Below are 21,369 nucleotides of genomic sequence, written 5' to 3'. Positions count from 1 at the left end.
AGGAAAAAAGAAAGTTAATGAATGTTTATAACTGAATAAATTTACGTATGCATAAAAATGTTTTCTTTTGTATTATTTTGTAATGTTTATGACATTATTCCAAAATGTAATATAAAATGTGAGGAAAAAAAACAGCATTATGCATACATTTATTGTTTGTATGACTTGCCTGGGGTCCCATTTTGAAAGTTTCTAGCCCCAACACTGATGGAGTATTGCTGCGTGCAAAACAGCAGCAGGTGGCTGTGGCCTGCGGGCCGGTCTAATACTAATAAAATACCATCCTGGGGGCCACAGATCATTCGTTCCAGATCCAGCCCACGGGCTTTGACTTTGACACCCCTGCTTCAAAACTTAAGACTGAATTAATCGATCCTGTCTTAAAAAAAAATAAACGGCCCTTTTGCTGCTTTGCAAGCCCTGTGTCATGTGACTTCAAGACCAAATCAATTGCTTCAGTCTCAACTTACCAGAATGGAATATACTTGGAGTTACACATTTTTCAACAAACATTTTTAAACGCGCACATTTTGCTAAACATTTTTTTAACTTAAAGTCCTACTGAAAGCCACTACTAGCGACCACACAGTCTGATAGTTTATATATCAATGATGAAATATTAACATTGCAACACATGACAATACGGCCGCTTTACTTTACTAAATTGCAATTTTAAATTTCCCGCAAAGTATCCTGTTGAAAACGTCAGTATGATGACGCGTGCACGTGACGTCTCGGATTGTAGCGGACATTTTTTTCCAGCCCGATCCCAGCAATAAGTAGTCTGCTTTAATCACATAATTCCACAGTATTCTGGACATCTGTGTTGCTGAATCTTTTGTAATTTCTTCAATTAATAATGGAGACGTCAAAGAAGAAAGATGTAGGTGGGAAGCGGTGTATTGCGCCTGCCTATAGCCACACAAACACAGCCGGTGTTTTCTTGTTTACATTCCCGAAGGTGAAGCTTTACTATGAAACAGAGCGGTCAAGCAAACATGGTTCTCTACCACATGTCAACCGGCAGGTTTCCATGAGAAAATTGTGGTAATAAGTCGTCTCTTTCCGTAGACATGAGTGGAGCTTGCGTCGTTCCTCCTGCACCTGTCAAAGAGGCAGCTGCGACTCTCTTGCCTCCTTTGCACACACCCGTGGCCACACCCCTCCAACTTTCAGGTACGACTATATAATATCACTAGTAACACAATAAGCAGATAAGGGATTTCCCAGAATTATCCTCGTAAATGTTTCTAATAACATCTGAATCGCTCCCACTGCCCTCTTTTTTTTTTTTCCTAGTCCTTCACTCTCACTTTCCTCATCCACAAATTGTTCATCCTCGCTCAAATTAATGGGGAAATCGTCGCTTTCTCGGTCCGAATCACTCTCGCTGCTGGTGGCCATGATTATAAACAATGTTCAGATCTGAGGAGCTCCACAACCCGTGACGTCACACGCACATCGTCTGCTACTTCCGGTACAGGCAAGGCTTTTTTATTAGCGACCAAAAGTTGCTAACTTTATCGTGGATGTTCTCTACTAAATCCTTTCAGCAAAAATATGGCAATATCGCGAAATAATCATGTATGACGCATAGAATGGACCTGCTATCCCTGTTAAATCAGAACATCTCATTTCAGTAGGCCTTTAATGTAAAAGAAAATACATTAAAAAAAATTCAGTTATATTATTTTAGCGTCCAAAAAAAGGCTTTCATAATTTAGACACTAAACTAACCTCCATATATGACGGATGTTTGCGAGACAAGCTGCTGGTACGCTAGGAGGTCCATGATGGCGAGGCCGTGATGGAAAAAGCTTAAAAACACCAGCAGCTGTTAGCTTAAAAACTCCATGTTGGATTAGTAGTAGTGTGTGTGTGTGTGTGTGTGTGTGTGTGTGTGTGTGTGTGTGTGTGTGTGTGTGTGTGTGTACATTCACAAGTGTATCCCGCTGTTAAGGCGCGTGTGTGTGTGTGTGTGTGTGTGTGTGTGTGTGTGGGTCTACGTTCTCGTGTGCTGCTGCGGTTCCTCCTGAGGAAAAGACTACAAAAAAAAAAGAAGCTATTTTTTCTTGGAGTTGACGCTCTTGCACACCCAGTTCATGCCCTCCTGCGGGGAGAGGAAGATTGTGACCCATGCGGAGGTGCGTGAGTGACGGGCGGTTACCTGGATGCCTTCGCTGGTGAGGGCGGAGCAGGACTGGATCTGCCAGATGCGGTCGCGGATGGTGTGGAGGTTGAGGCCCTCGGCGATCTCGGAGGCCGGGGCGGCCGTCAGCAGGTCTTGTTTGTTGGCGAAGATGAGCACGGGGACGCCGCTCAGCTTCTGCTCGTCCAATAACTCGGCCAGCTCCTGGAAGACACCACACCGCCCATTCTCAACCTCACCATCAATACATTTGCTTTTTTTTGTGTGCATTTGAATTTTCACTTAACAAGGCAGACTCAACAGCACCTCTGCTGGTTGCAGCCCAGTACTGCACTCCATTTGAAGCACAATTGAAGTGTGGACTTGTTTAAAGGCCGACTGAAATGAGATGTTCTTATTTAAACGGGGATAGCAGCTCCATTCTATGTGTCATACTTCATCATTTCGCCATATTGCCATATTTTTGCTGAAGGGATTTAGTAGAGAACATCGAGGATAAAGTTCGCAACTTTTGGTCGCCAATAAAAAAAAAAGCCTCGCCTGTACCGGAAGTAGCATACGATGTGTGCGTGACGTCACGGGTTGTGGAGCTCCTCACATCTGAACATTGTTTACAATCATGGCCACCTGCAGCGAGAGCGATTTGGACCGAGAAAGCGACCATTTCCCCATTAATTTGAGAGAGGATGAAAGATTTGTGGATGAGGAAAGTGAGAGTGAAGGACTAGAAAAACAAAACTAGAAGGCAGAGCGATTCAGATGTTATCAGACAAATTTACGTCACGGAATGTGGAGCTCCTCACATCCTCACATTGTTTACAATCATGGCCACCAGCAGCTAGAGTGATTCAGACCGAGAAAGTGACGATTTCCCCATTCATTTGAGCGAGGATGAAAGATTCGTGGATGAGGAAAGTGAGAGTGAAGGACTAGAAAAACAAAACTAGAAGGCAGAGCGATTCAGATGTTATTAGACAAATTTACTAAGATAATTCTGGAAAATCCCTTATCTGCTTATTGTGTTACTAGTGTTTTAGTGAGATTATATGGTCGTACCTGTACAACCTGAAAGTCAGAGGGGAGTGGCCACGACCGCCAGTGTCTCGGTGGGAAGCCACGTTTCTCGACGAGGCGAAGGCAGCCGGGCTGAGATTTATTATTTTTTTCCCTCCTCCACGGTGTAAGCATCCGACAGTCGGGGGCGGCCGGAGGGAGGAGGCAAGAGAGTCCGCAGCTGCAGGAGGAACGACGCAAGCTCTGCGCTCATGTCTACGGTAAGAGCCAACTTATTACCACCATTTTCTCACCGAAATGTGAAGTGAATTATTTTTATATAGCGCTTTTCTCTAGTGACTCAAAGCGCTTTACATAGTGAAACCCAATATCTAAGTTACATTTAAACCAGTGTGGGTGGCACTGGGAGCAGGTGGGTAAAGTGTCTTGCCCAAGGACACAACGGCAGTGACTAGGATGGCGGAAGCGGGAATCGAACCTGCAACCCTCAAGTTGCTGGCACGGCAGCTCTACCAACCGAGCTATGCCGCCCCACAAATCTGCCGGTTGACATGTGGTAGGGAACCATGTTAGCTTGACCGCTCTGTTCCATAGTAAAGCTTCACCGTCATCTTTCGGGAATGTAAACAAGGAAACACCGACTGTGTTTGTGTTGCTAAAGGCGGCTGCAATACACCGCTTCCCACCTACATCTTTCTTCTTTGACGTCTCCATTATTAATAGAACAAATTGCATTAGAGTCAGCAACACAGATGTCCAGAATACTGTGTAATTATGCGATGAAAAGAGACGACTTATAGCTGTGAACGGTGCTGGACCAAAATGTCCTCTACAATGCGTGACGTCACACACACACGTCATCATACCGCGACGTTTTAGCATGATACTTCCGCGCAAAATTTAAAATTGCAATTTAGTAAAGTAAAGCGGCCGTATTGTCATGTGTTGCAATGTTAATATTTCATCATTGATATATAAACTATCAGACTGCGTGGTCGCTAGTAGTGGCTTTCAGTAGGACTTTAAATAACCATCCATCCATCCATTTTCTACCGCTTATTCCCTTTCGGGGTCGCGGGGGGCGCTGGCGCCTATCTCAGCAACAATCGGGCGGAAGGCAGGGTACACCCTGGACAAGTCGCCACCTCATCGCAGGGCCAACACAGATAGACAGACAACATTCACACTCACATTCACACACTAGGGCCAATTTAGTGTTGCCAATCAACCTATCCCCAGGTGCATGTTTTTGGAAGTGGGAGGAAGCCGGAGTACCCGGAGGGAACCCACGCATTCACGGGGAGAACATGCAAACTCCACACAGAAAGATCCCGAGCCTGGATTTGAACCCAGGACTGCAGGAACTTCGTATTGTGAGGCAGACGCACTAACCCCTCTGCCACCGTGAAGCCCCAAGCCCCAAGCCCTTTAAATAACATTAACAATAATTAATTACCGTATAGAGATGTTTGATAATATCGGACTGCCGATATTATCGGCCGATAAATGCTTTAAAATGTTATATCGGAAATTATCGGTATCTGTTTCAAAAAGTAAAATGTATGACTTTTAAAAACGCCGCTGTACGGAGTGGTACACGGAAGTAGGGAAAAGCACAGAACACCATTAAACCTTAAAGGCACTGCTTTTGCGTGTTGGCCCAATCACATAATATCTACGGCTTTTCACACACACAAGTGAATGCAACGCATACTTGGTCAACAGCCATATAGGTCACACTGAGGGTGGCCGTATAAACAACTTTTAACACTGCCATTCTTGTTTGGTGTGGGTTCACAGCGTGGCGCACCGTAACACAACAGAAAAAAATACTCAGAATCCCTTGCAGCACTAACTCTTCCAGGAGGCTAAAATATACCCCCCGCTACTTTCCAACACTTTCAATCACTGTCCCTGAAAACTAAAGCCAGAAATCTTGGGGTTATTTTAGATTCTGATTTACATTTCAACAGTCACATCAAATCAGTAACAAAATCGGCCTACTATCACCTCAAAAATGTAACAAGACTTAAAGGGCTCATGTCAGCTCAAGACTTAGAAAAACTTGTACATGCCTTTATTACCAGTAGGCTAGAGCAGTGGTTCTCAAATGGGGGTATGCGTACCCCTGGGGGTACTTGAAGGTATGCCAAGGGGTACGTGAGATTTAAAAAAAATATTCTAAAAAAAGCAACAATTCAAAAATCCTTTTATAAATATATTTATTGAATAATACTTCAACAAAATATGAATCTAAGTTCATAAACTGTGAAAGGAAATGCAACAATGCAATATTCAGTGTTGACAGCTAGATTTTTTGTGGACATGTTCCATAAATATTGATGTTAAAGATTAATTTTTTTGTGAAGAAATGTTTAGAATTAGGTTGATGAATCCAGATGGGTCTCTATTACAATCCCCAAAGAGGGCACTTTAAGTTGATGATTACTTCTATGTTCACAGGGGGTACATCACTGAAAAAAGGTTGAGAAGCACTGGTCTAACGCGTTATTTTTTATATTCAGTAACTCAGTTACCGTTACTACATGATGCGTTATTTTACGTCCTTTTTTCATGTGGTATCAGCTAGAAACAGAATATCTGAGTGTGTTTTATTGGAGCGCTGCGGTGTCGTCCTTCTGTGTCACAAGGAGGAGAAGTGGCGTGCTTTGTGTGGGTGGGGGCGTGTCTGTGTTTACATCATGGCGGAGCCAGAAGTCCAGTTTCTTAACATGGAGATATTCTCACTGCTTTTCTTTTGTCGAGCACAAAGAAAAGAACATTTTAGTTCAATGTAAGTTGTGTCTTCGATCAAAGATCCTATTTACTGCCAAAAAACAGCAATTCAAATCTGCTGAAACGGCTACAAAAGCAACATGCTTCCACGAAGCTAGTAAAGAGAGACACTCTTCACCTCCAACAGCGGCTGGATTTTGACAGAGGGACTGCTAGCCAGGACAACATTGATAGAGCCATTGCAGTGATATGTGTGGGGGGGCGGGGGGGGGGGGGGGGGGGGGGGTTTGGGGGCGTGAGAGGCAATAACATAATAGCATAACGTATTTCCTTGAATTGCCGCCAGGTATAAAGTATGCGCCTGCCTAGAATTACTGTCGGGTCAAACTCGTTTCGCAAAATATTATTTTTATTAGCGTATGTCTACAATTAACGCCGGGTCAAACTCGTTTCGCCAAATAATTAACATATGCCTAAAATTACCGCCGGGTCAAACTTGTCACGTCTCGAGTGACACTTCACCTGTCATCATTTTCAAAATGGAGGAGGCTGATTTTAATAATTTGAAATCGCATAAAGGAAAGAAGATTAAGAGCTATTCAGTAGGATTTAAAGTCCAAGCTATTGAATATGCTAAAAAGAACAGTAAGCAGCTATGTTTTATTAATATACCGTAGCTGTGTGTGTCAAATATGAGTCATTAAATGACTCCCGCCTCTTGGTGGTAGAGGGCGCTAGTGATCCTTCTTGCGACTACTCGGCTGCAGAAGAAGTGACAACAAGCAGCAAGAGTGAGCAGCGATTGTTTGCTTGCACTTTTAACATGGAGGATTACATATCTAAAATAAAACCGTTTTCTAAACTGGACTTTCAATCGAAGCAGGAGGTAATAAAGGAAGATCTCCATCGAGACAGAGAGACTTTTAAAACTGAAGAAAGATAAGGAAGACTTCTATAAACAAGTTATCAATGCTTTTGATCAGAAGGAGCTGCGCATGGACTTCATTTATAAGTAAAGGTAAGACCGTAATAACGTTTTTTTTTTTTTTTTATCAAATGTGCTTTTAATGATGGTATCCTTACATCACACTCAAATTTATAAGCGCAGGCCAAAATTTACCGCATGTCTTTGGTAAGTGCCGGAGTGAGAAGAGGTTTGAAATTAATTAGCGCCCCGGCAGCAATTCAAGGAAATACGGTATATCTTGACACATAGAGATAAATAAATAAACATTCACTGAAACAATTTTGTCCCCGAGGAAAAAATTTAACTTGAGTAACTTCTAAACAGGACATTTATTGCAGTGCTTCTTAAATAGTGAGGCGGGCCCCTCTTTGGTGTTAGTAAAGGGCGATATTGAGAAAGCGAAATATAAAAATGGAAATAAACTTCCGGGGCTTGGTGGGGCGTGACAGGAAATAATTGAGATGGGGCGAGAGTGTAATAACGCCTCATCGGGTTGACCTACCTGACCCGTCTCCTCAAACCTCTTCCTGTCAGCGCTGTCAATCACGTAAATCTGCGAGCAAGCAGACAAAGAAGTAAGAGTCCGTAGCAGCGTGCAGTGAAATGACTGCCAAAACTCCACAAACACACAAAAAATGGTTAGACTCACACCCAGTTTGGTAAAAACTAAACAAATCAATTGTATTTAATAAAAATAAAAAATTTGAGGAAAAACTCCATAAGCTGATACTTGCATCAAGTGTGGGGAGGAAAAAGGTACATTAGTCCATTGAATTTGGCTGTGTAGAGAAATCAAACCTTTTTCATTTTTTTATTTTTATTTATCTCCTTCAATGATGTGCATCTTTGATCGATAGACAATTATACCTCAATTATACAAATTTAAATCCACACAACAATGCCTGAGAAGGAGCAGGATGAAGAAAAATCTTATAGTTTCCTGCCCCCTTTGACATAAAACATAGTCTTTCTTCATGGATATCATTCAAACCAACAAATACATCCTAATGTATTTGTTGGCGTTTGGGCAAGAAGTAAACCCACGCATCAAAGACTTTCTGCAAATTTGCGGTTGGTTCCACGGTTGTTTGTACCCAGAAAATATGACCCTTAAAAAGAATCAACAATACTTTGTGCACTCGAGTATATTGTTGGGCAAGAGAGTTATAGCCCTTTCATGGAAAAATATCAAGAGACCAGGTCTCATGTACAAAGCTTGGGTACGTACAAAAACCTGCCGTACGCCCTTTTTCCAGCACTTCAAAAAACTATTCGCAATTAAAAAAAATATATTTAATCTGCATGTAAAAAAAAAAGTTTTTCCTGCAAGTAAAAAAAAAACAACCTTATGCCCGAAAAAAACGACTTGCAAGTTTTTTGGGGGTCAAATCTTGCTACCGTATTTTTTCGTTTATAAGTCACTCCGGAGTATAAGTCGCAAATACATAATAAAGAAGGAAAAAAACATATATAAGTCGCACTGGAGTATAAATCGCATTTTTGGGGAAAATTTATTTGATAAACTCCAACACCAAGAATAGACATTTGAAAGGCAATTTAAAATAAATAAAGAATAGTGAAGAACAGGCTGAATAAGTGTAGGTTATATGAGGCATAAATAAGCAACTGCTATGTTAACCTAACATATTATGGTAAGAGTCATTCAAATAACTATAACATATAGAACATGCTATACTTTTACCAAACATTCTGTCACTTCTAATCCATAAATGCCATGAAATCTTCTTCCTTGATGTCGCTTCTAAACAACTCTGCCAACTCCAAAGGTATGCGCCGCTTCCTCCTGTCGTTTTTTGCTGCATATTTCACTACGTCCATCTTGTAATCTGCAGTATATGATCTCCTTTTAGGTGCCATTTTTGTTCAGCCCTCCTCAGTTTTTATAAGTTACCGCCAACGATGCAATTACCCACCTAATAGCTACGGCAGTAGCATATAGCAGTTAGCATTCCATGACCCACAATGCATTTCTGCCAGGACTTTCCCCCGTCGTATTGGTTGACGTGTATGTGACGATTGCTGACATTTTCTTCATCTCTTCCGCGAATGAGATAAATAACATTATTTGATATTTTACGGTAATGTGTTAATAATTTCACACATAAGTCGCTCCCCAGGCCAAACTATGAAAAAAACTGCGACTTATAGTCCGAAAAATACGGTACTTTTTTAAGTAATCGCCATTAAATATTTGATTTGTTGAACAGCCCTACTTTTTTAATCGTTGCAAATTGTATTTTTTCTTTAATATATTGAAAGAAATTGGTATCTAAACATGATGTAGCTCCCCCTCTGAATGCAAGTGCTTCTACAGCAGGAATACAAACTATGTATTCTTACAAAATACAACATCTGGCAAGACACCAACGCACTGCAGGTATTTTTTTTTTTAGATTCTCATTAAAAGTGTGTGTATTAAAACCAAAAAACATAATGTTAGAAAAAAAAAAGTAATTAAAGCAAACTAATTATCCAGTCATGGTAAAAAAAATTAGAAAATCAATTTGTAGGGTACACCTATTTATGATAGAAAAGTTTGTCGGTGATTAATCGCAGTTAATTTGGAGTTAACTAACAAACGGCGATGACTCGCCACTAAATATTTGTTTTGTTTTAACAGCCCTAGTTTTTTAATAATTGCAAATGGTTTTTTTTCTTCAGTATATTGAAAGAAATATGTATCCAAACATGATGTAGCTCCCCCTTTGAATGCAAGTGCTTCTACAGCAGGAATAAGAAACTCTGTATTCCTACAAAATACAACATCTGGCAAGACACCAACGCACTGCAGGTATTTTTTATTAAAATTCTCATTAAAAGTGTGTCTATTGTAAAAAAAAAAATATATGTTAAAAAAAAAACAGTAATTAAAGCAAACAAATTGTCCAGTAATGGTAATAAAAATTTGAAAATGTGTATTAATGACAAAAAATTAAGTTTGTCTGCTATTAATTGCAATTAATTTTGAGTTAACAAACTGCGATTAATTGCCATTAAATATTTGATTTTTTGTTTAACAGTTCTAGTTGTTTAATACTTGCAAATCGTTTTTTTTTTTTTGCAGAATTTTTTTTTTTTAACTTGCAAATTTGTTTTTTTTCTTTAACATATGGAAAGAAATTAGTGTCTAAACATGATGTAGCTCCTCCTTCTGAATGCAAGTGCTTCTACAGCAGGAATACAAACTATGTATTCCTACAAAATACAACATCTGGCAAGACACCAACGCACTGCAGGTATTTTATTAAAATTCTCATTAAAAGTGTGTTTATTATTAAAAAAAAAGCTTATTGTTAAAGAATTACATTAAAGCAAATTAATTGTCCAGTCATGGTTTAATAAAAATGAGAAAATGTTTGTCGAGGCTACACCAATTAATGACGAAAAATTAACGTTGTCGGCGATTAATCTCAAATAATTTTGAGTTAACTAACAAACTGCGATTAATCGCCATTAAATATTTCAATCGTTTGACAGCCCTGGTTTTTAATACGTGCGAATCGTTTTTTTCTTGGAGAAAATAGTTTTTAACTTGCAAATTTGTTTTTTTCTTTAATATATTGAAAGAAAGTGGTATCTAAACATGATGCAGCTCCCCCTTCTGAATGCAAGTGCTTCTACAGCAGGAATACAAACTATGTATTCCTAAAAAATACAACATCTGGCAAGACACCAATACACTGCAGGCATTTTTTTCTATTCTAAATTAAAAGTGTGTTTATTATAAAAATATAATGTTAAAAAAAGCATTTCATTAAAGCAAATTAATTGTCCAGTCATGGTAATAACAATTTGAAAATCCATGTCGAAGTACGAAAAATTAAGTTTGTCTGAAATTAATCGCAAATAATTTTGAGTTAACTGACAAACTGGGATAAATCGACATTAAATATCTTAATCGTTCGACAGCCCTTGTTTTTAGGAAGTGCAAATTGTTTTTGTCTTGTAGAAAACAGTTTTTTAACTTGCAAATCGTTTTTTTCTTTGAAACAAATAGTTTATTTTCCATGCAAATTGTTGTGCATGAGTAGAACATTTGCGTGTGTTTGTGGAGTTTTGGCAGTTATTTTCCTCCATACAGCAGGCGCGTTGAACAACGTCTCGGTTAGCAGTCAGCACACTACTTACGAGCACGTCAGTGTTTTCAAAATAGTTCCTCCAATACGGTCTGATCTTCCTCTGGCCTCCGATGTCCCAAACGTTCAGCTTGAAACCCTGAGACTGGACACTCTTGATGTTGAACCCCTAAAGGAGAGCGCGTGCAGAGTGTACATGTTAACAACTAAAGCCATGTTCACACCAACACAAAGACGTTCAAAAACACATATTTGGGGTTAAAACAATCTCCATCCACACAAGTCATCACGAGTCTCCATTTGTGCTGTGTACATGCATATGCTGAGTGGAGACTTTTAAGTTAAGTTAAAGTAGCAATGATTGTCACACACACACTAGGTGTGGTGAAATATGTCCTCTGCATTTGACCCACCTTCTTGTTCATCCACTGGGAGGTGATGGGAGCAGTGAGCGGCAGGGGTGGCTGCGCCCAGGAATCATTTTGGTAATTTAACCCCCAAATTCCAACCCTTGATGCTAAGTGCCAAGCATGGAGGTAATGGATCCCATTTTTATAGTCTTTGGTATGACGGGTATGACTCCGAAGACATGCACCTGGGGATAGATTGATTGGCAACACTAAATTGGCCCTAGTGTGTGAATATTGTCTGTCTATCTGTGTTGGCCCTGTGATAAGGTGGCGACTTGTCCAGGGTGTACACCGCCTTCCGCCCGATTGTAGCTGAGATAGGCACCAGCGCCCCCCGCGACACCAAAGGGAATAAGCGGTAGAAAATGGATTGGATGGTATGAATTGGCCAGGATTTGAACTCACGACCAACCGATCTCAGGGCGGACACTCTAACCACTAGGCCACTGAGTAGGATCTCTACATCATTGTTTTTCAACCTTCTTTGAGCACATTTGTTTTATTTAAAAAAAAATCTGAGGCCCACCACCAGCAGAAAACATAAAACAATTCAACTCAGTAGCAGATATTGACACAAAAAAAGGCGTTCTGCATCACTATAGCTCTTGTCTCAAAGTACGTGTACTGTCACCACCTGTCACATCAAACCCTGACTTATTTTGAGTTTTTGCTGTTTTCCTGTGTAGTGTTTTAGTTCTTGTCTTGCGCTCCTATTTTGGTGGATTTTCCTGTTTTGTCTGTATTTTCCTGTAGCAGTTTTAATGTCTTCCTTGAAAGCTATTGCCCACAACTGCTTTGTTTTTGCAATCAAGATTATTTAAGTTGTGCGGACGCTATCCTTCCTTGTGTGGACATTGTGGATTGTCATGTCACGTACGGATGTACTTTGTGGACGCCGTCTGCTCCACACGCTGTAAGTCTTTGCTGTCGTCTAGCGTTCTGTTTTTTTTTTTACATTGCAGCCAGTTCAGGTTTTGTTTTTCATTTTGTTTAGCCATCCCTAAGCTTCAATGCCTTTTCTTAGCGGCACTCGCCTTTTTGTTTATTTTTGGTTTAAGTGTTAGATACCTTGTTACCCAACCTGACTCTTGCCAAATCCTTGTACTTTGTTGAGCTCCACACAAAAATCTGGGAGTTCTCAATAGGAGATGTATTTCAGAAGTGGGGCCCTGTACAAAACATAATTGTATGTGATTGGATAAACCACTTGGCCGTTATCATGAATGACGAGCTACTTCAACCACTCACTACGAAATCAACCCGTGACACTGATGAGAGTGACGCTGGGAAATCCAAAACAGAACAGCCGACATATTGGACAACGACAGAGCGAAAAGTTGTATTAAGTATATTATATTATATTAAATATTCGATAAGATTCGACAAAACCGTTCCAATAGCATAATCTGTTAGCACACGACTCCTCGCTGCGATTCGCCATTGTCGTTTGAATCAAACAGTCGCTCCGGTGCTACGTCACATCTATGAAATCCCGCCCGACGATCCTGATTGGTTCATTATTTTTTGCTACCTTAAAGGTCTACTGAAATTAGATTTTCTTATTTAAATGGGGATAGCAGGTCCATTCTATGTGTCATACTTGATCATTTCGCCATATTGCCATATTTTTGCTGAAAGGATTAAGTAGAGAACATCGACGAAAAGTTCGCAACTTTTGGTGGCTAATAAAAAAGCCTTGCCTTTACCGGAAGTAGCAGACGATGTGCGCGTGACGTCACGGATTGTGGAGCTCCTCACATCTGAACATTGTTTATAATACATTAAAAGCGTTACTAAAACGGCCTTCTTTCATCTCCGTAATATCGCTAAAATTCGCTCCATTCTGTCCACTAAAGACGCCGAGATCATTATCCATGCGTTTGTTACGTCTCGCCTCGACTCCTGTAACGTATTATTTTCGTGTCTCCCCATGTCTAGCATTAAAAGATTACAGTTGGTACAAAATGCGGCTGCTAGACTTTTGACAAGAACAAGAAAGTTTGATCACATTACGCCTGTACTGTATATACCTTTATATACATATATACATACATATATACTGTATATACCTTTATATACATATATACATACATATATACCTATACTGTATATAGCTTTATATACATGTATACATACATATATACCTATACTGTATATACCTTTATATACATACATATATACTTACATAGCTATACTGTATATACCTTTATATACATATATACATACATATATACCTATACTGTATATACCTTTATATACATATATACATACTTATATAGCTATACTGTATATACCTTTATATACATATATACATACATATATACCTATACTGGCTCACCTGCACTGGCTTCCTGTGCATTTCAGATGTGACTTTAAGGTTTTACTACTTACGTATAAAATACTACACAGTCTAGCTCCAGCCTATCTTGCCGATTGTATTGTACCATATGTCCCGGCAAGAAATCTGCCTTCAAAGGACTCCGGCTTATTAGTGATTCCCAAAGCCCAAAAAAAGTCTGCGGGCTAAAAAGCGTTTTCCGTTCGGGCTCCAGTACTCTGGAATGTCCTCCCGGTAACAGTTCGAGATGCTACCTCGGTAGAAGCATTTAAGTCTCACCTTAAAACTCATTTGTATACTCTAGCCTTTAAATAGACTCCCTTTTTAGACCAGTTGATCTGCCGTTTCTTTTCTTTTTCTCCTATGTCCCACTCTCCCTTGTGGAGGGGGTCCGGTCCGATCCGGTGGCCATGTACTGCTCGCCTGTGTATCGGCTGGGGACATCTCTGCGCTGTTGATCCACCACCGCTTGAGATGGTTTCCTGCTGGCTCCGCTGTGAACGGGACTCTCGCTGCTCGCTGCTGTGTTGGATCCGCTTTGGACTGGACTCTCGCGGCTGTGTTGGATCTATTATGGATTGAACTTTCACAGTATCATGTTCGACCCGCTCGACATCCATTGCTTTCGTCCTCTCCAAGGTTCTCATAGTCATCATTGTCACCGACGTCCCACTGGGTGTGAGTTTTCCTTGCCCTTATGTGGGCCTACCGAGGATGTCGTAGTGGTTTGTGTTGTGGTTTGTGCAGCCCTTTGAGACAATAGTCATTTAGGGCTATATAAGTAAACATTGATGGATTGATTGATAATCATAGCCTCCAGCAGCAAGAGCTATTCGGACCGAAAAAGCGCCGATTTCCCCATTAATTTGAGCGAGGATGAAAGATTTGTGGATGACGATATTGAGAGTGAAGGACTAGAAAAAAAAAAAAGAAAAAAGGCGAGGGCAGTGAGAGCGATTCAGATGTTATTAGATACATTTACGAGGATAATTCTGGAAAATCCCTTATCTGCTTATTGTGTTACTAGTGTTTTAACGAGATTATATAGTACCTGAAAGTCGGAGGGTTGTGGTGACCGCCAGTGTCTCTGGTGGGAGGAGGTAATAGTCCACAGCTGCAGGAGGACGCAGGCTCCGCTCATCATAACTACGGTAAGAACCGACTTATTACCACAATTTTCTCACCGAAACTTGCCAGTTGACATGTGGTCGGGATCCATGTTCACTTGACCGCTCTGTTCCATAGTAAAGCTTCACCTTCGGGAATTTTAAACAAGGAAAAACCGGCTGTGTTTGTGTGGCTAAAAGCTTCCCACCTCCATCTTTCTACTTTGACTTCTCCAATATTAATTGCACAAATTGCAAAAGATTCAGCAACACAGATGTCCAGAATACTGTGTAATTATGCGATTAAAGCAGACTACTTATAGCTTAGATCGGGCTGGAAAACGTATGCGTTTATTAAGTATCTGTGTTTGTGTGAAGATGGCCTAAGTGAAGCACTACGTTATATACCACCACCGGCTTGCCTCTGTACTGTTTCACCTGAGTGGGGGTGATGTGGCTGATGTCTTCAGAGGCCAGCTGCTTGAGCAGTGTGGTCTTGCCGCCGTTGTCCAGCCCCAGCAGCAGTATCCGCACCTCCTGGTCCGGTGTGCTCTTCAGTTTGCGGAGGATTGACAGCAATCCCTGCAAACACAAAAAAAAATGTCACAACACGGTTGCTATTGATGCCGATCATTGTTGTGCTGAGAGCATCCTCATGGAGCATATCCAACCCCAAAGTCTGCGGGCTATAGAGCACTTTCTATTCGGGCTCCAGCACTCTGGAACAGTAGAAGCATTTGAGTCCCATCTTAAAACTCCTTTGTATACTCTAGCCCAGTGGTTTTTCAACCTTTTTTCAGTGATGTACCCCCTGTGAACATGTTTTTAATTCAAGTACCCCCTAATCAGAGCAAAGCATTTTTGGTTGGGAAAAATGAGATAAAGAAGTAAAATACACCACTATGTCATCAGTTTCTGATTTATTAAATTGTCAAACAGTGCAAAATATTGCTCATTTGTAGTGGTCTTTCTTGAACTATTTGGAAAAAAAGATATACAAATAAGTAAAAACTTGTTGAAAAATAAAAGGGGTGATTCAATTATGAATAAAGATTTCTACACATAAAAGTAATCATCAACTTAAAGTGCCCTCTTTGGGGATTGTAATAGAGATCCATCTGGATTCATCAACTTATTTATAAACATTTATTCACAAAAAAGGAAATCTTTAACATCAATATTTATGGAACATGTCCACAAAAAATGTAGCTGTCAACACTGAATATTGCATTGTTGCATTTCTTTTCACAGTTTATGAACTTACATTCATATTTTGTTGAAGTATTATTCAATAAATATATTCATAAAGGATTTTTGAATTATTGCTATTTTTAGAATATTTTTTAAAAATCTCCCGTACCCCTTGGCATACCTTCAAGTACCCCCAGGGGTATGCGTACCCCCATGGGAGAACCATTGCTCTAGCCCAGTGTTTTTCAACCTTCTTTTTTTTTCATTGAAAAAATGCGGACGCACACCACCAGCAGAAAACATTAAAAAATGAAACTCAGTAAAGTCGTTGTCGCAATTGTTGGATATGACTTTAAAGCATGACTATAGCTCTTGTCTCAAAGTAGGTGTACTGTCACCACCTGTCACATCAGGCCCTGACTTATTTTGAGTATTTTGCTGTCTTCCTATGTGTATTGTTTTGGTTCTTGTCTTGCACTCCTATTTTGGTGGCTTTTTATCTTTTTTTTGGTATTTTCCTGTAGCAGTTTCATGTTTGCCTTTGAGCAATATTTCCCGCATCTACTTTGTTTTAGCAATCAAGAATATTTCAGTTGTTTTTAATCTTTCTTTGTGGGGACATTGTTGATAGTCATGTCATGTTCGAATGTACTTTGTGGACGCTGTCTTTGCTCCACAGCAAGTCTTTGCTGTCGTCCAACATTCTGGGTTTTTTTTCTCCTTTGTAGCCAGTTCAGTTTTAGTTTTGTTCTGCATAGCCTTCCCTAAGCTTCATTGCTTTTCTCAGGGGCACTCACCTTTTGTTTATTTTTGGTTTAAGCATTAGATACCTTTTTACCTGCACCCTGCCTTCCGCTGTTTCCAACATCTACAAAGCAATTAGCGACCGGCTGCCACCTACTGATATGAAAGAATATTACACGGTTACCTGCCGAGCTCTAGACAGCACAGACACTCAACAACAACAACACATCATTTGCAGACTATGATTACTGGATTGCAAATAATATTCTTAACCCAAATAGGTGAAACTAGATAATCTCCAACGGCACACCAGACTGTATCTCACGGCACACAAGCCTTTAAATAGACCCCATCCTTTTAGACCAGTTGATCTGCCATCTCTCTTCTGCTCTGCCCCCCTCCCCTGGGTGGAGAGAGGTGGGGGCACAGATTAGGTGACCACGGATGGGGCGCTGGCTGTTCGGGGTCGGGACCCAAGGTGGACCAGTCATCTGTGCATCGGTTGATGACGTCTCTGTGCAGCTGACATGTCTCCACTCAAGATGACCCCCTGTGGGCCCCACTATGGACTGGACTCTCACTATTATGTTACATCCACTATGGACTGGACTCTCACACTATTATGTTAGATCCACTATGGACTGGACTCTCACTATTATGTTAGATCCACTATGGACTGGACTCTCACACTATTATGTTAGATCCACTATGGACTGGACTCTCACACTATTATGTTAGATCCACTATGGACTGGACTCTCACAATATTATGTTAGATCCACTATGGACTGGACTCTTACACTATTATGTTAGATCCACTATGGACTGGAGTCTCACACTATTATGTTAGATCCACTATGGACTGGACTCTCACACTATTATGTTAGATCCACTATGGACTGGACTCTCACAATATTATGTTAGATCCACTATGGACTGGACTCTTACACTATTATGTTAGATCCACTATGGACTGGAGTCTCACTATTATGTTAGATCCACTATGGACTGGACTCTCACTATTATGTTAGATCCACTATGGACTGGACTCTCACACTATTATGTTAGATCCACTATGGACTGGACTCTCACTATTATGATAGATCCACTATGGACTGGACTCTCACTATTATGTTAGATCCACTATGGACTGGACTCTCACAATATTATGTTAGATCCACTATGGACTGGACTCTTACACTATTATGTTAGATCCACTATGGACTGGAGTCTCACTATTATGTTAGATCCACTATGGACTGGACTCTCACTATTATGTTACATCCACTATGGACTGGACTCTCACTATTATGTTACATCCACTATGGACTGGACTCTCACACTATTATGTTAGATCCACTATGGACTGGACTCTCACACTATTATGTTAGATCCACTATGGACTGGACTCTCACACTATTATGTTAGATCCACTATGGACTGGACTCTCACTATTATGTTAGATCCACTAGGGACTGGACTATGACTATTATGTTGGATCCACCATGGACTGGACTCTCACTATTATGTTAGATCCACTATAGACTGGACTCTCACACTATTATGTTAGATCCACTATGGACTGGACTCTCACACTATTATGTTAGATCCACTATGGACTGGACTCTCACACTATTATGTTAGATCCACTATGGACTGGACTCTCACACTATTATGTTAGATCCACTATGGACTGGACTCTCTCTATTATGTTAGATCCACTATGGACTGGACTCTCACTATTATGTTAGATCCACTATGGACTGGACTCTCACTATTATGTTAGATCCACTATGGACTGGACTCACAATATTATGTTAGATCCACTATGGACTGGACTCTCACACTATTATGTTAGATCCACTATGGACTGGACTCTCACTATTATGTTAGATCCACTATGGACTGGACTCTCACTATTATGTTAGATCCACTATGGACTGGACTCTCACACTATTATGTTAGATCCACTATGGACTGGACTCTCACTATTATGTTAGATCCACTATGGACTGGACTCTCACAATATTATGTTAGATCCACCATGGACTGGACTCTTACACTATTATGTTAGATCCACTATGGACTGGACTCTCACTATTATGTTAGATCCACTATGGACTGGACTCTCACTATTATGTTAGATCCACTATGGACTGGAGTCTCACTATTATGTTAGATCCACTATGGACTGGACTCTCACTATTATGTTACATCCACTATGGACTGGACTCTCACACTATTATGTTAGATCCACTATGGACTGGACTCTCACACTATTATGTTAGATCCACTATGGACTGGACTCTCACACTATTATGTTAGATCCACTATGGACTGGACTCTCACACTATTATGTTAGATCCACTATGGACTGGACTCTCACTATTATGTTAGATCCACTATGGACTGGACTCTCACTATTATGTTAGATCCACTATGGACTGGACTCTCACTATTATGTTAGATCCACTATGGACTGGACTCTCACACTATGTTAGATCCACTCGACATCCATTGCACCGGTCACCCAGGGTGGGGGGGTCCTCACATCTGCGGTCCCCTCCAAGGTTTCTCATTGTATCCCATTGGGTTGAGTTTTTCCTTGCCCTGATGTGGGATCTGAGCCGAGGGCTATATAAGTAAACTTTGATTGAGTGACACTTATACACACCTTTATCAATTAGGTAATGGCTGACACTTATTTTTTCATTCACATGAAAATGTTTTCTGTTCTTAATTGTGGTTCCAAGCCTAGTTTCCGCCGACTGGAGACTAAAATAACGGCCACGCACAACTAGGCTAAGCTAGCTAAGCTAATCTACCCTAAGAACTGAAGCTAACAACAAGGCGGCTCCATTTTATTCACAAACGACGCCAGACTTCGTTTTTATCTTCCCCGCACCGAGGGTTATTAGATTAGCTGGTGAGGGTGAATGAGTGAATTTAAAAAGAGAAAAGACTCACCATCTTGTTGTCTTGTGTCGTAGAGACGCCAGCCGCGGAGGGTTACTACGGACGATGACGTCACACGCACGCACGGGGAGGGGGGAGGGGGATTTGTTTGTAGCTCAATTAGAACTTAATGGTTTGTTCCTTTCTTTGATTTCTCAGACCGTCTGCTTTACATCGGAATCACAATCAATATATTTACCGGTATGTGGGTACTATTTATGGACCGAATGTCCCTTTGGGACGGAGGACCCTATTGTATTTCTAAGGTTTTATTATCATTATACCGCCGCCTCTTTGAGCTGTAATTTGATCCCCTTAAAATGCTTCAAAACTCACCAAATTTAACACACACATCAGGACTGGCGAAATTTGCCATCATAATTTAAAAAAAAAAAAAAACGCTCTAGCGCCCCCTAGGAAAAAACACGGATAAAACTGATTGTAACTTCCGTTAGGAATGTCACAGAGACATGAAACGAAATCCTCTATGTAGGTCTGACTTAGACCTACATTTCACACACTTACATCCTTCAGCAATAATAAACAGAAAGTTGGCAAAAACCCCTTCAAAACAAAAATTTCCAAAAAAAGGAAATTTTTGCCTTCTTCAGCTGTAATTTGACCCCCTTGGAATGCTTCAAAACTCACCAAACTGGACACACACATCAGGACTGGTGAAAATTGCGATCTAATAAAAAACCAAACCCCAAAACTCAAAATTGCGCTCTAGCGCCCCCTAGGAATAAAACACTGACAAAACTGCTCTTGGGAAGAACACACAGACAAAACTGCTTGTAGAGACATGAAACAAAAACCTCTATGTAGGTCTCACTTAGACCTACATTTAATACACTTACATCCTTCAGCAAAAATCAACAGAAAGTAGGCAAAAACCCCTTCAAAACAAAAATTTCCTAAAAAATGAAAAATTTTTCCTCCTTCAGCTGTAATTTGACCCCCTTAAAATGCTTCAAAACTCACCAAACTGGACACACACATCAGGACTGGTGAAAATTGCCATCTAATTAAAAAAAAAAAAAAAAAAAACTCAAAATTGCGCTCTAGCGCTCCCTAGGAAAAAATACGGACAAAACTGCTTGTAACTTCCGTTAGGAATGTCATAGAGACATGAAACGAAATCCTCTATGTAGGTCTGACTTAGACCTACATTTCATACACTTACATCCTTCAGCAAAAATCAACAGAAAGTTGGCAAAAACCCCTTCAAAACAAAAAATTCCTAAAAAATGAAAATTTTCCCTCCTTCACCTGTAATTTGACCCCCTTAAAATGCTTCAAAACTCACCAAACTGGACACACACATCAGGACTGGTGAAAATTGCAATCTAATAAAAAACCAAACCCCAAAACTCAAAATTGCGCTCTAGCGCCCCCTAGGAATAAAATACTGACAAAACTGCTCTTGGGAAGAACACACAGACAAAACTGCTTGTAGAGACATGAAACAAAAACCTCTATGTAGGTCTCACTTAGACCTACATTTAATACACTTACATCCTTCAGCAAAAATCAACAGAAAGTAGGCAAAAACCCCTTCAAAACAAAAATTTCCTAAAAAATGAAAATTTTTTCCTCCTTCAGCTGTAATTTGACCCCCTAAAATGCTTCAAAACTCCCCAAACTGGACACACACATCAAGACT

At 40.3% G+C, this 21,369-nt stretch overlaps 1 protein-coding gene across 1 annotated transcript in view; it reads right to left on the bottom strand.

Annotated features, from left to right (window-relative positions):
- The window catches only part of arl3b (ADP ribosylation factor like GTPase 3b), a 20,526-nt gene extending 692 nt beyond the window's left edge, over window positions 1–19,834 (bottom strand). The window contains exons 1-6 of the mRNA XM_061907458.1: window positions 19,719–19,834; window positions 15,256–15,399; window positions 11,016–11,132; window positions 7,369–7,419; window positions 2,168–2,353; window positions 1–2,110 (exon numbers count right to left, since the gene is read on the bottom strand). The exon at window positions 1–2,110 is cut by the window's left edge and continues 692 nt beyond it. Of these exons, the coding sequence (XP_061763442.1) occupies window positions 2,063–2,110; window positions 2,168–2,353; window positions 7,369–7,419; window positions 11,016–11,132; window positions 15,256–15,399; window positions 19,719–19,721 (549 nt within the window). The 5' untranslated portion in view covers window positions 19,722–19,834 and the 3' untranslated portion in view covers window positions 1–2,062. The remainder of the gene's footprint in view (window positions 2,111–2,167; window positions 2,354–7,368; window positions 7,420–11,015; window positions 11,133–15,255; window positions 15,400–19,718) is intronic.
- Window positions 19,835–21,369: the final 1,535 nt, after the last annotated feature.

This window comes from Nerophis ophidion, linkage group LG08, assembly GCF_033978795.1.
Source record: "Nerophis ophidion isolate RoL-2023_Sa linkage group LG08, RoL_Noph_v1.0, whole genome shotgun sequence".
In the NCBI taxonomy this organism is placed as follows: Eukaryota; Metazoa; Chordata; class Actinopteri; order Syngnathiformes; family Syngnathidae; genus Nerophis; species Nerophis ophidion.
This window is presented reverse-complemented; position numbering and strand designations above follow the sequence as displayed.